The 12,574-nt window shown below is 39.7% G+C and overlaps 1 protein-coding gene across 1 annotated transcript; it reads left to right on the top strand.

The window, feature by feature from the left end:
* The first annotated feature begins 289 nt into the window (after positions 1-289).
* nudt3b (nudix (nucleoside diphosphate linked moiety X)-type motif 3b) lies at positions 290-10,169 on the top strand. The gene is made up of 5 exons (XM_037101468.1): positions 290-570; positions 1,985-2,095; positions 5,404-5,448; positions 5,567-5,651; positions 5,947-10,169. The coding sequence occupies exons 1-5, from the start codon at positions 472-474 to the stop codon at positions 6,141-6,143; spliced, it is 537 nt and encodes a 178-aa protein (XP_036957363.1). The 5' UTR covers positions 290-471; the 3' UTR covers positions 6,144-10,169.
* Positions 10,170-12,574: the final 2,405 nt, after the last annotated feature.

Genomic DNA, 12,574 nt, shown 5'->3' with positions numbered 1-12,574 from the left:
AATTAGCATTACATCCATTTTTTTTTTCTTTTTTAAATTATAAACGATTTAAATATTACCTGGATATCGGCACACGTGATTTTTTTTTTCTCTCATAAGTAAGGAGCTCAGACAAGTGGCCGCGACAAGCTAGTTGGAGCCAAAAGTGCCAGTTTCCCGCACCGGCTCACTCCAGTCAGAGCGTGGTGTTGCGTTTTCCACGCATCCGCTGCCCCAATTCTTCAACGCCGCTTACGTCATTATATTACGCTCGCCGAGCCATTAAAGGTTAAATTACGTAGTGGGCGTAGCGGCTCCTTGTAATGGCGACCGTGCCGTAGATGTGCCTAGGTTTGTGAAAATGAAGCGAAGAAGAAGTTATTTCTTTTAAGTAAAACGCCGAGGTTCCCCGGAGGAGGACTTTGCGTCTACGACCATCATCTTACTAAGTGGTAAACTTCGCTGTACTTTTGAACTTCTGTGCCCTTTGAAATGATGAAGCTCAAGTCGAACCAAACCCGGACGTACGACGGGGATGGGTACAAGAAGCGGGCCGCCTGTCTGTGCTTCAGGAGCGATGCGGAGGAGGAGGTGAGTCCGGTGATGGTGCTGTCTGGAAGGCCAAGCTAGCATTAGCAGCTGTAGCTGCTTTCACTCTCTTTATGTCTGTAAATCGGCGTGTTTATCAACACAGCTGTGCTTTTATGGCAGTTTGAAACGACAACTGGCTCTTTTCTGAAATAAAATACTGTGTCTACTCTTGAGTTTGGCCACTAAACGTTATTTTTCAGCTCGTACTTACCCAGGTGTTATGTAAGCCTCTTTAGCTGTGCATATAGCAGCCTCGGGGTTTTCTACCCACCGTTACTTGGAGTCAAACCCGATAGCTGCATGCTAATGCTAATGTTAGCTCGCTAACTAGCCATGTTGCTGCTGTGGGCAGCCGGCTCTCGGCCAGCGACCACAGCCCACAGAACAGGCTGTGAGTGAGCGCTGACTTTATCAAAATGAGACGTGTGTGGATAGAAATCCACTCTTTATGTCTCTAAAGTGGCTGGCTAAGACGTGTATCTGTTCATATAACCGGCGGCTCGATGAGTCGAGTAACTGTTAGTGTTAACTGTGTTAGCGTTAATGCAACTGGTACTGCTAGCCAAACATTGGACTGATATGTAGCTGCATGCTAGCTGTTTGCTGAGCTAGCTTTAGCCCAAAGACAACACTGTTACCGGGTTAGCTTAACGTTAAAACATCACTACGTACCGGTATTTGTGCGCTTTGTACTTGGTGAAATAACATCCATATTTCTGAAATTTGGATCGTTTATTCGGCTTGGTGTCAAACTCGAAACCTGTTAAGTTGTGTTCAAATGTTACCATTCGCTACCTTCGTGCACTCTTCCCTTAAAAAACACTCAAAGTAGCCTGTAAAAGGTTATTTGAGATCAGAGGCGATTTTAGGAGGCTGATGTCCAGTCAACAACACGTACAAAGATGTCTTTGTTCTGGAAACATTTTACCATTTTGAAGGAGACAGATTGAGACTAAACTAATTCCTCATTTTGGCCAAGGAGGCCAGATCGTGAACATCGTCGGCTGTTGCTGACAGGAAACACATCTGTATGACCTTATAGAAACTTCTGTACCACTTTGCCCACTCAGCCAAGCCTCAAATTGTTGACAGCATGAACTCACCAACCTAATGTGGAAAAACAAGCAAACTCGGTGACTCACGCACCAGCTTTTGAAAATGATTATGATTTGCATGCAGGCAAACAGAATGAACTGCATTCACATAAATATCCAGCTGATTTACAATGTCATAGCTGTCACAGCTGACAGGTAGCTGTTAGCGCTCCCTGCATCTTTAACTAACCAAGATCACTGAATATCTGCCTTTAGCAGAAGCACTTGTGTACTGTAAACACACGCCTATGATCACTGTTAACTAATGACACTGATTTAGTGATTAAGGCCTAACCAGTCTTGTTTGGGATGCTTTGCAGGTGCTCCTGGTGAGCAGTAGTAGACATCCTGATAAGTGGATAGTTCCTGGAGGGGGAATGGAGCCAGAGGAGGAGCCCAATGTTGCTGCAGCCCGAGAAGTCTGTGAAGAGGTTGGTTCTGTCGACGTTTTTCATCAATTTTATGTGTAATTTATGCCTAAAATGTGTGTCTATTGTATGTTTTCATCTTGCAATTGACTGTAAAGCGGCAAATGCTACTTGACCCTTGTATCCAAAGCGTGGATGTGAAACGTGCATTTCTAGACTGAGTTCATAGCCAGGAATATTTTTCTGAGAATGGATTTCCATTTTCAGGGTGGCACATAAGATGTATTGTGTTTCATCTGTATTAAATCGTGTCTGTATTTAACACTGGGACTAATACCTCGCTCTGAAAACCCTTCTGTCAGTGCAGTCATCCTGTTTGCATGGACAGAGAGAGAGAGCCTAGCAACATGTAAGCTGTATCATAGCATCATGTTACAAAGCAGTGTTTAAGTGTCAAAGGAGGTCACACTGAGATTGAACACTGGCTGCCCAGCGGTTGTGCTACAGCAATATCCAATCCTGCGAATACTGACGGAAAACAATCCGCTTCCACGCTTTGTACGTTTTTAGACAGGTCTATTTTTATAACAGCAGCCTTGTTACAGAGAGATTTTGAAGGGCAAATGCATCTTTTATTTAGTAGAGGATTGGTAATAATTAATAAACAGCTGGATTTGAAAATCAATACCCTGCCTATACCACCTATGTCTGTCCCTTAAGCAGGGTATTCCTCTTTTGAACATGCCGTTGATTGTTTGGACATTTCGATCAGGGTGGCGACAGGGCACTGACGTCATTGAATCTCACCCGGCTGTCAGTTCTTGGCGGGTCACTGACCAAATAAAGCCTATTCTCTATGTGTGATCCATCACACTGATGGATGCTGATATCATCCCTTATCCTGGCTCCTGCTGTTTGGTAGCCTTGGTGGTTGCAGGACACTGTGGCTTGCCAACAGAGGGTCAAAAGCAATGTCACATCACTACTGACTGGGCTTTGTTAAAAGTCCTAAAAGGGCGCATTTAGAAAGTTTGTGGTGACTTTGAGTGGTGCTCAATCCATCACCACGTTCTGTGGCTTCCTAAGCCTCTTATTGGACGGTGGTGTAACAGGACATATCCTAATCCTGGTGAGCTTATTCTGATGACCATATGAGCAGTGAGAGATTGCTTATGTTTATTGGTTTGGAGTCTTGCCAGGGATGATGGTGTAGACAAAGTGCTCAGGATCAGGCCAAAGGTTACAGAGGGCTCCTTTGTCTATCCAATTGGTGACAACCTCTGCTAATGCTCGGGAATTGTACGCCCTGATCCCGCATCGAGAGGACTCAGGACAGAGTTGCATAAGTTGTAGCGCTGCTTCCATACTCTACATCTTCTTCCAAGAAGATGCCCACTAGTCTTTAGTTACATGAAGGAGTTGGGAGACATTTTCCATCTCATAAAAACATACGCGTTGACTTTTGGCCTATTACTTAAGCCCTGGCACATCTTTGTGGTTTCTAGTGGTGAGCCTATTCTTTTACATATGAACTTAAGGCCTGAGGAGTCCAACACTGGGTCCATGGTACAGAGCGTGCTGTCAACATTTTATTTATAGAATGAAACTGGAACCTGGAGAAGAAGAAGAAGCTGCAAAGATGTCAGCAAGTGTTCTGGCCCTGCATCTAAACTTGACCTACTATTCACCTCTACTGAGTTTAAACTGCCTTAGAGATTGTTTTTGTTTTTATGATTTGTTTACACGTTTCCAGTGTTCACATTGTCCTCTCTAGGAAAGTTTGACAGTTGTTTGGCTTTGGATTTGGGATCATGGGAAGAGTCCGAGTTGATGGCAAAGCGGTCATTCCGTTGTTTGCTTCTGACCTTTTATATGATCTTTTATGATGCGCAAACCATCTTGTAGAGAGGGCGTCAGTATGTGACAGTGAGTGCTTGCCAAGCAGAGCTGTTTACATGTGTTTTGCGGCAGTAACATTTGTAACGGCAAGAATTTGTAGATCATTTAACAGTTTTTCTTTTATTTTCTAACTATCTATTTTCTTTTGTTGACCAAAATGTGATCAGTTAATGTAGAAAATGGCTGGATAATGAAAATAATCCCAAAGGGCCACCCACATCAAAAACTAAACATTTAAAAGTAACTAAAAAAAAATCTTTCTAACTCAAGTGGATGGCCAAGTCCACGCCACAACTAGAACAACAAGAGCAATAGTGATGAACTTCACTGTCGGGATCACTTTCAGAGCAGTCAGATTAATGATAGAAACACACACAGCCAATCAAAAGTCATCTGAATTTACAGGGCCATTACTTGGCTTGATTATGGGGAGGTTTCCTACAAAATAATGTTAAAGAAGTGCTTATAATATTGGTTCCTAACTGTAGTCAACTTCCTTTCTATGTAAGCAAATTGATGACATTTAGAAGACAACGGAAAATTATACATAAAAACCCCCAATTTTACCCGAGACGCACTGCCAATTGATGTTTGCCGCTGATGAGATGCCTGAAGTTTGCTTTGATGTTCTTTCTAAACCATCGCCAGGATAATTGATGTTGACTCAGCCAAAAGAATGAATAAAAAAGACGAGGACTCTCCCAACCCGAGTGTCTGATTCTTTTAACTGTTCTCATCTGTGAAAAATGTTACAAAACCATATTCTTCTGGTGGTTTTCTTTGTTTGTTTCTCTGTGCAGCGTAGGCCCACAGCAGCAACTAATATCCATTTTCCTGAGAGTCAGTATGGATGATCGCATACTTATCTTCATTGTTATGGTAGTGGTTAGATTCCTTTATAACCTTATTTCCTTTAGTTGTCATTTCAATATAATTCATGTTTGAACTTTACCTGTAGTTTGAGTTACAACAAAGTTCATGAATGTAAAAAAACTTGATTTCAAACTTAGGCATTGTGACTGTCAATGTTTTTTTCAGTAGTTTAATTGTTAAATTCTATGATACTGTTAGTTAAACAACTTATACTTCAGTGGAGTTTGAGAGAATCAGTACATGCAGAACATGATGTCAACATTTGGTCAAATTGAATTAGTCTTTTTGGAGAATTCAGCAACAACACAGGAATTAGAGCCGTGAGGATAAAAACAATAAAATTATGATGTAATTTAATCGACTTCAGCCTCAGTTTCAAAATTACCATACCAATGAAATCGATACCTGGGTGACTCAGTCTAAATTTAACACTACAAGGTTAAAGAAGATGTAGTTAATTTCTAGACATTTCATTACACAGGTGTTACAGATTTGTGTCAACCTCCCCCTGCCTCTTCATATTCAAGAAAAGCCCTCAGTTGTAACTTTACACTGTCATGTGTTTGCTCACAATTTTAATAATTTTCCTGTCTTTACAGGCTGGTGTGAAGGGGACTCTAGGCCGCTTAGTTGGAGTATTTGAGGTAACGCTTGTTTGCTTACTTTTTTTTTTTTTAGCCTTCAAATGTCAACATACTGTGCTGCTTGTTTGTGAATGAGAACTGAAAATATGCTAAGACAACATGTTTTCCCCTCCTGCAGAACCAAGAGAGGAAACACAGAACATACGTCTATGTTCTTATTGTAACAGAAGTGCTGGAGGACTGGGAGGACTCGGTCAACATTGGTAAAGCATTTGTTTACTTGTCAACATGGGGATCATACGGACAAAGTTCTCAGACAGTCACATGCTCTCTGTAGCTTTAGTTTTCCTTCCCAGGCCTCAGCGATATTGCAGTGGAGGGATTTTATTGTAAGGGAGATAAAAACACCAAGTTTGTTCCTGCCCTTTAGATTTTCACCTTAATGTTGTGCACAGTACTGATAATTAGTCAGAACCTAACTTCACAATGTGTTTTTCTCTCCTGCTGTCCCTCACATGTCTAAACTTGCTCCACAATGGTGTCTTGTTCTGTCAACAGGGAGAAAAAGGGAATGGTTTAAAATAGACGATGCCATACAAGTGTTGCAGTGTCACAAGCCTGTGCAGGCCACCTACTTCGAGGCTCTCCAGGAGAGTTGCCTGACCAGTAACGGAACACCTTTGGTGGCCACGATAGGTGGGGACCTCTCCCCTACCTACAGCATCAATCAGAGCTCCGTCTCGGGTATCAGATAACTAAAACCATAACTCTGATACCCCCAGGAGCTTTCGCCACCACTTGCGCTCTTACTTGTGTCATTTCTCTTCTCTTCTTTCTTTTTTGTCTCAATAACATGGTTTGCCTTGCCAACTCCTTTGTGCCAGAACTGTGGCACAGACTTGATGACAAGTGTCGGGTGAATAGTCTGAAACACTTTGTAAATGTAAATGTACTTTTTGACCCCTCTCTTTTTTTCTTTTTACTGACAACTGCATGAAAACGTCCCCCCTCGCTCCCCCTCATTCTCTTTCCTTAACGCGCCCTTAGCGTGGTGTTTATTGAATGCAAGAACTACTTTTTACCGTTGTAATGTAAAAGTGTATACTTAGTGCTTAAGCTGAAGGCTTTTGGTGGTCTTTTTAATGTTTCCTCCATTTTTCTTTTTACTTTCCTGTGAACGAATGTGCCCATTAGTGTACTCCCTCCCCTGTTATAAGGATAGGAAAATGTTGTCTGTATCTGAATGAACAGAGTTGTGGGAAGTGACTTGTCTTGCATGAGCACTGTTTTGTTGTGTCTCACTCACTCGAGTGACCTGATGCTGACTGTGCAACAGACTTGTGGTAAGGTCTTTGGGTTCTCTTCATTTTGGTCCTTATCGTGGTTATCGATGTCTCTTTAAACAAGAAGGATTCGGCCCCTCACTAGTCATTCAATTTCAAGTGTCAAGTGTGTTTCTCTCTCATTGGGGAAGCTAGCCAAGCACTACAAGCTTCACTCTCGATTGGAGCATAATATACTGTAAAGAGAGTGAAAGAATGTCAGCGTACAATGTAAAACAAACCACCTTTTCTCCTCAGTGTCTTTACCTCCTTTAATCCCTTTTTTTTTTCCTTTTTCTTTTTTTTTTAAATGCTTTCTTGTGACTGACTACCAAGTCTTCCTCCACATACTGAGAGGGTAGAAGTAGTAGATGTCCAAATCATGAACTTGTAATTTCAAATTTCAACACATATCACTTAAGTTATTAAAACCCATTTCCATATTTTACTCCTCACATTCAGTTTGGTTAAAATGCAATTGTTTACATTGTGTTTGTAACATAGCACAGGTGACTTTAGTGGGCACTTTTCATTATGGTCATGATTTTTTTTTTTTTTTTTAAAAACCCTTCCTGTAGTATTTAATCTGCATCCCCAAAAACACTCAAAAACACCTGCTTGACATTGAAAGTAATGGAATCTATAATGCTGTCTTTGGCAAGATGCAGAACAAACAAGCCTTGTACAGTTTGAGACCTCGTTTTTAACATGTAAAATGCTTTTGGATACTAGTTTCTTTTCTTTTCCTTTTTTTTTTTTTGGTTTGCTCTCTAACGTCTGGCAAAAGTCTCTTTAGCCGAGCTGCGCCACTTTGGCCTTGATGTGGCGTGAGGCAGCTGGCTCAATACTGTGAAACTGGAGGCGCTGTAGATAGCATGTTAGAGGTTTTTATTGTAAATTGTTTATTTCTGTATAGATCAAAGGTGAGAGTACAAATGACAAAATACCCTCTTACACATCTGTGAGTTGTACATGTCATTTCAACTGAGGCTGGAAGAACCGATTGAACTCACAGTGTTGGCTCTGGAGCTGTTGGGGAAATTTTCTCTCTCGATAGCATTTGAGGCTAAAGAACAAGGAATGTGCATTTGGTTTTGGGTGAGAGTGAAGAACTGATTTATTACTTAATATCCCCAAAATCCTAAATTTTTGTTTCGAACTACAACCAAGATTAGAAGTAAAGTAGACTGAAGTAGCTGCTCCACTATCACCAGTCAGTGTATTTTCTCATGGAGGGCTTCTTTTTAATGGTCTCTTATACATGATACTGTAGTTTTCTGTCCATATAAAGTCCAAATGAATTAATTTTCTTGGACCCTTGTGGGAGAAAAGCAAACTCGGATACAGAACCTTGTAAAAATATTGATATGTTCGATACCATGAGAAGAAGTGGACGACATTATGAGCAAAAATGGTTAGATTGTTATTTAAAGACAAACATATTAAGGCTTGTGTACTGTGTGTTAAGAACAGCATCTAAGTAATCTACTTCTGGAGGAGGTGAATCTATCTCTGGACTACAGCAGTTAGAACTCGCTGTTAGAGAGATGAGCAAAGAAAATGCTGGAAAAATGAACACTAAAATCGTTTGAGATATGGGGAATTGAAGTGAATCAATATTTCAATTATTTCTGTATCGGTTTAGTCCAATTTTAATGATTCTCTTAGCTCAGATGTGGTCTAGTCCCCACCAACCTGAGGGAACTATCAAAATGCTCCACTTTGTTTACCAGCTAGTTGTTAACTTTGTCTGCATGCTAAAAGATGCTCTACAGCTAAGAGAAGCCCTTTGATTCACCAGTAGTTGTGTTATAACGGTTATATGGAAATACTGTTACTGATTATAACAGTTTTCAAAGTTAAATTATAGTTTAGGGATAGTAAACCTCTGATCTTGTTCAAACACAGTGCTAACAATATGAGTAAAATTGTTAAAATGGTTAGGATGACGCAGTGCTCAAAGTTTCAACATTTACTTTCAGGTTCTGTAGCAGATGCATGTTTAACTTTGAGCAAGGACAGAAAATTTCAGTATCCCTCCTGAGAAATTAGACTGCAATCTGTAAACTAGCAGATCAGAAACTAATGAAGAAAAAGGTGCAGAGAGACGCTACAGTGACAGCAGTTCTGTTTGTCTTTCTTCATGGTATGTTCTCTGATTTATTGTTTGAGGGTCACGACTGCTAACAAATCAAGCTGTAGACAAACTCTTTGTGTTATAATATTGGCCTCTTTGTAATCCCTTGAATGGAAACATTTCCTGAATGACAGTATAGTGAATGAAGTCCAAGGTCTTCTTTGTGACAGTTTGAGACTTTAAACAGATTTTATTGCTGTGTATCAGAAAGGTGCGGCGGCCAAAGTTTCACTTTACGATGCCCTACCTGGCACTTCATATGAGATTTTGTGTCGATCGGAAACTTTTAGTCTTCATTGAAATGTGCAATTGGATGTTAAGGGGATGAACCTGTATATGGTTAAAGGAAAAAAAGAAAAAAAAAACTATCCCAGAATAATTGGCGATGATTTTCTTATTCGCTCTTGGCGGTTTGACACAGGTGACAGGTACTGTCAAAATGAATGTGAGGAGGATTTTCCACAAGTAACAGCCAGTGACTTAATTATTAATGACCACTTATTCTTTATCCATTTTTTTCTCTCTGTTTGTTCTTTTAATCTGTTGTGTTATTGACAAGCTAATGTCATGTATATAGCTAACACAGCACCCTTACAGCCAGAGGACGCACTTTGGCTTTGGTCAATAAGGATTAGTGTCCCCCCCCCTCTTTTTTTTTTCTTTTGTATAACAACTCCCTTCTAACTCAAAATTAAGGCAGTTCTTGTCAAGAGTAAAGTGAGGTCAGGAGGGAATCTCTGAAGTAAACGTCTCCACATTTGCACATTGGAGTTAATGTGGAGCTACAGTGGAGCAAACACATCTACCCATAAATGCTACTACTAGTACTACACAATTGGCCCATTTGTAAATCGCACTGAAGCGGCAGAACTTGTCGAAAACAGATGACAAAGTGAAGATTTCGAGCTTAAAGTCACTTTCTTAAATTTACCAAAGGTGATGGTTTAAACATGTATAGCCCCATCTGGTGGCCAAAGCAAAAAAAAGACATTTAAAGCACATCACTGTGCAGCAGAGGATTGTAAAGTTTCCTTTAGTGTGACAGCATAATTGTAAATTGACTTTAAAAGGCTGTTCAAAGATTTAGCCCCCCCCAAGATATTCTGCAATTGAATAACAAACCAAACATATGTGCACTTGTAGCCGTTGACCTCAGCCTTGAAGTTACATACTCGTGATTGTGTTCTCCAAGGTGTATGTGTCACTGGAATTTTTCTTTTCCTCTCTTTTGTCATTTGGGACTGTGGAATAAAACCAGTGCGAGAAGACTGAAGATTGTAATATAAATGTGCCAACAAATAAACACCAGTATTTCACATTCAGGCCTGTGTCATTGTTTGTGTTCATGTCTTTACAGGTTCCAAGCTGTTTTCAGATGTTTTTTTAATATTATTATTATTATTATTATTATTATTTTTATCAACAATCAGTCAGAATAAAACACTGATTACAATAATCAGAAAAATGCAGAATATCAGATCCAGTATTTGACCAGGCAGGTCATCAATCAACCCATATTATGCAGTGAAAACATACATGTAAACATATTTATAATTTACTTTAACTTGTACTTTTTTATGCTTAAGTTGATTTATTGCAGACTTACATTGTGTGCTTAAGTACATGTAATATCAGGTACTTTCAGACTTTTACTCAAGTATTATTTATATGAGCGACTTTCACCAAAGTAATATTTTAACACAACATCTTTACCTATCTTGACTGAAATATGACTTCTTGCTAACTCTTTCAAACTAACTAGTACTGAAAGCTATCAAATAAATGTAGAGGAGAAAAAAGCTGTTTAGAACCTCCAACTTTGTACTAAATAAGACATACACGCAGATGGAAAGTTGGGTGAAGTTTTGCAGTCCACAAAACATTTCCACCTCCATGACACCATGGATTCAAAATCTGTGCCGAAATGTCTTCCTGTTCTGTTTGAATGAGACACATCTCTCTTTGTTGAAAATGAAAATGAAATGAAAAATCTGCAATTTTTCTCCCAATAGCTTCACGGTTATGTCAGTCACCTGGCAGGGAGGTTAGAGAAAAAGGTCAGGTGAAGTTTTTTAGACAAACCATCAGGATGGAGGTGAGCAGATGATGATGATTTTTCTTTGTCTGTGAACGTATCCTTTTAACACATGAGGCATGCACACTAACAATCTTTGATTTTTGAGTTTGCTGTCGATGCGGTCTGTTCTTCCACAATGCCGTGCACAAAGGAAGTGGTGGAGCTCTACAGCTGGGAAAAATTTAATTGTGGATGGTGGTGAAGCTGCTCTGGAAACAAGTTGGACAAAACAACAAAATAGTTAAGCTTAATTAGCATCATGTTTATTTCTTCTATTTTCAATATAAAGAACATATAATGTAGTGAATACTGGGTGGGGACAGTACTTACATTTCCATTTTGTATTGCATTGGGACAACAGTGTACATCACTGGCACACTTCAGACCTACTGTACTGCGGTCGTATTTACATTGTGGCCACATATCAGAATTTGCAGTATGGAAATGTGCCGCAGCTGCATATTCATAGTAAATTGCATGATCCATTTTATGCAAGTCTACAGGTTTGGCCAGCGTTGTGACAGAGATTACACTGGGTCATCAAATCTATAAAACCGGCTCATAAAAATGGTTCTTATAATTTCTCCCACCCTAAGAGTGCTACAGTGGTAAGATGTGTTTGGTCTTCAAGCGCCCTTATCTGATCCACCACCTTCCCGCCATGACATGAGTACAACTTACAGCCAAATATTAATAAATGCTCAAAGTTCACACAAGACATTCTGACATGTCATGGTAAAAGAACACAGGTATAAATGGCATCAGTTATGGTCGAAATGCCATTCAGCCATCAGAGGCTCCCGTGTTAAATTCCAAACTTAATGTCTGGAGGAGAACAAACAGTTGTTCCTTCATCATTTCCAATCTACATCAATGCATTCAGAATCTCCTGTCACTCACAATGTAACATTCTGGCAATAAGAGTTTTGGTGTTAAAAAGAACAAGGAGGTATTTTCTTTAATTAGGCAAACTAACAAACATTCTTTCAATCATCAAGGCAGAAACTCCTCTCAAATATTAATGTTCCCCATATCTGTTTTAATTAAGTATTTTGCAGTTAATGAGTAGGACTGTTGGACATTTTGTCCCTCTCTCTCACAGACAGACCACAAGTGTTACAGAAAATATTAATAAAGCATTTAACTAATTGTACAATAAGTATCAGCATTAATAAATTCTTTATTAGTCTAAAATAAACCAAATTAGAAAGTTTTCAGTATCATTATTTAAGGATTTTGACAAAGTATTACTCAAAAAGTCAACAGCAAAAGTACATTATGCATGCAAGTTGTCTATGAAGTACCAAGTTCAGCAGTATGAGACTACTACTAATTGGACTACTATTTTTTCCTCACGTCGTCCTTTACATTGAAACCCAGAATACCTTTGTGATACCTTCAGTTTATTACTGGGAATAACTACTGTAAATGTATCGTATGGTTCTGATTTTGAGACTGCAGTCTGGCCCACATTCACTCCCGGCAGCTCTTCTTCTGGAAGTAGTATCAGGGGCACATTAACGACGAACTGAACCAGTGTGAATGGATAAGCCGGCTGCACGAATCGAGGGCGTGTCGATTGTACAGTCTGGCAACTACACAGGTCCTTCGCTCAACTAAATAGAAATGTCCCACAAAGCATTTTCTGTA

The sequence above is a fragment of the Acanthopagrus latus genome, chromosome 6, assembly GCF_904848185.1.
Source record: "Acanthopagrus latus isolate v.2019 chromosome 6, fAcaLat1.1, whole genome shotgun sequence".
NCBI classification, from domain to species: Eukaryota; Metazoa; Chordata; class Actinopteri; order Spariformes; family Sparidae; genus Acanthopagrus; species Acanthopagrus latus.
Note: the sequence above shows the minus strand (reverse complement) of the source record. Positions and strands in the feature narration are given on the sequence as shown.

Excerpts from the sequence above, each read along its gene's own strand:
- nudt3b (XM_037101468.1), top strand. The coding sequence starts at position 472 with ATGATGAAGCTCAAGTCGAACCAAACCCGGACGTACGACGGGGATGGG. Across the intron at positions 571-1,984 it reads GGAGCGATGCGGAGGAGGAG|GTGCTCCTGGTGAGCAGTAG; the intron begins GTGAGTCCGGTG and ends GATGCTTTGCAG. Across the intron at positions 5,449-5,566 it reads GCTTAGTTGGAGTATTTGAG|AACCAAGAGAGGAAACACAG; the intron begins GTAACGCTTGTT and ends CCCCTCCTGCAG.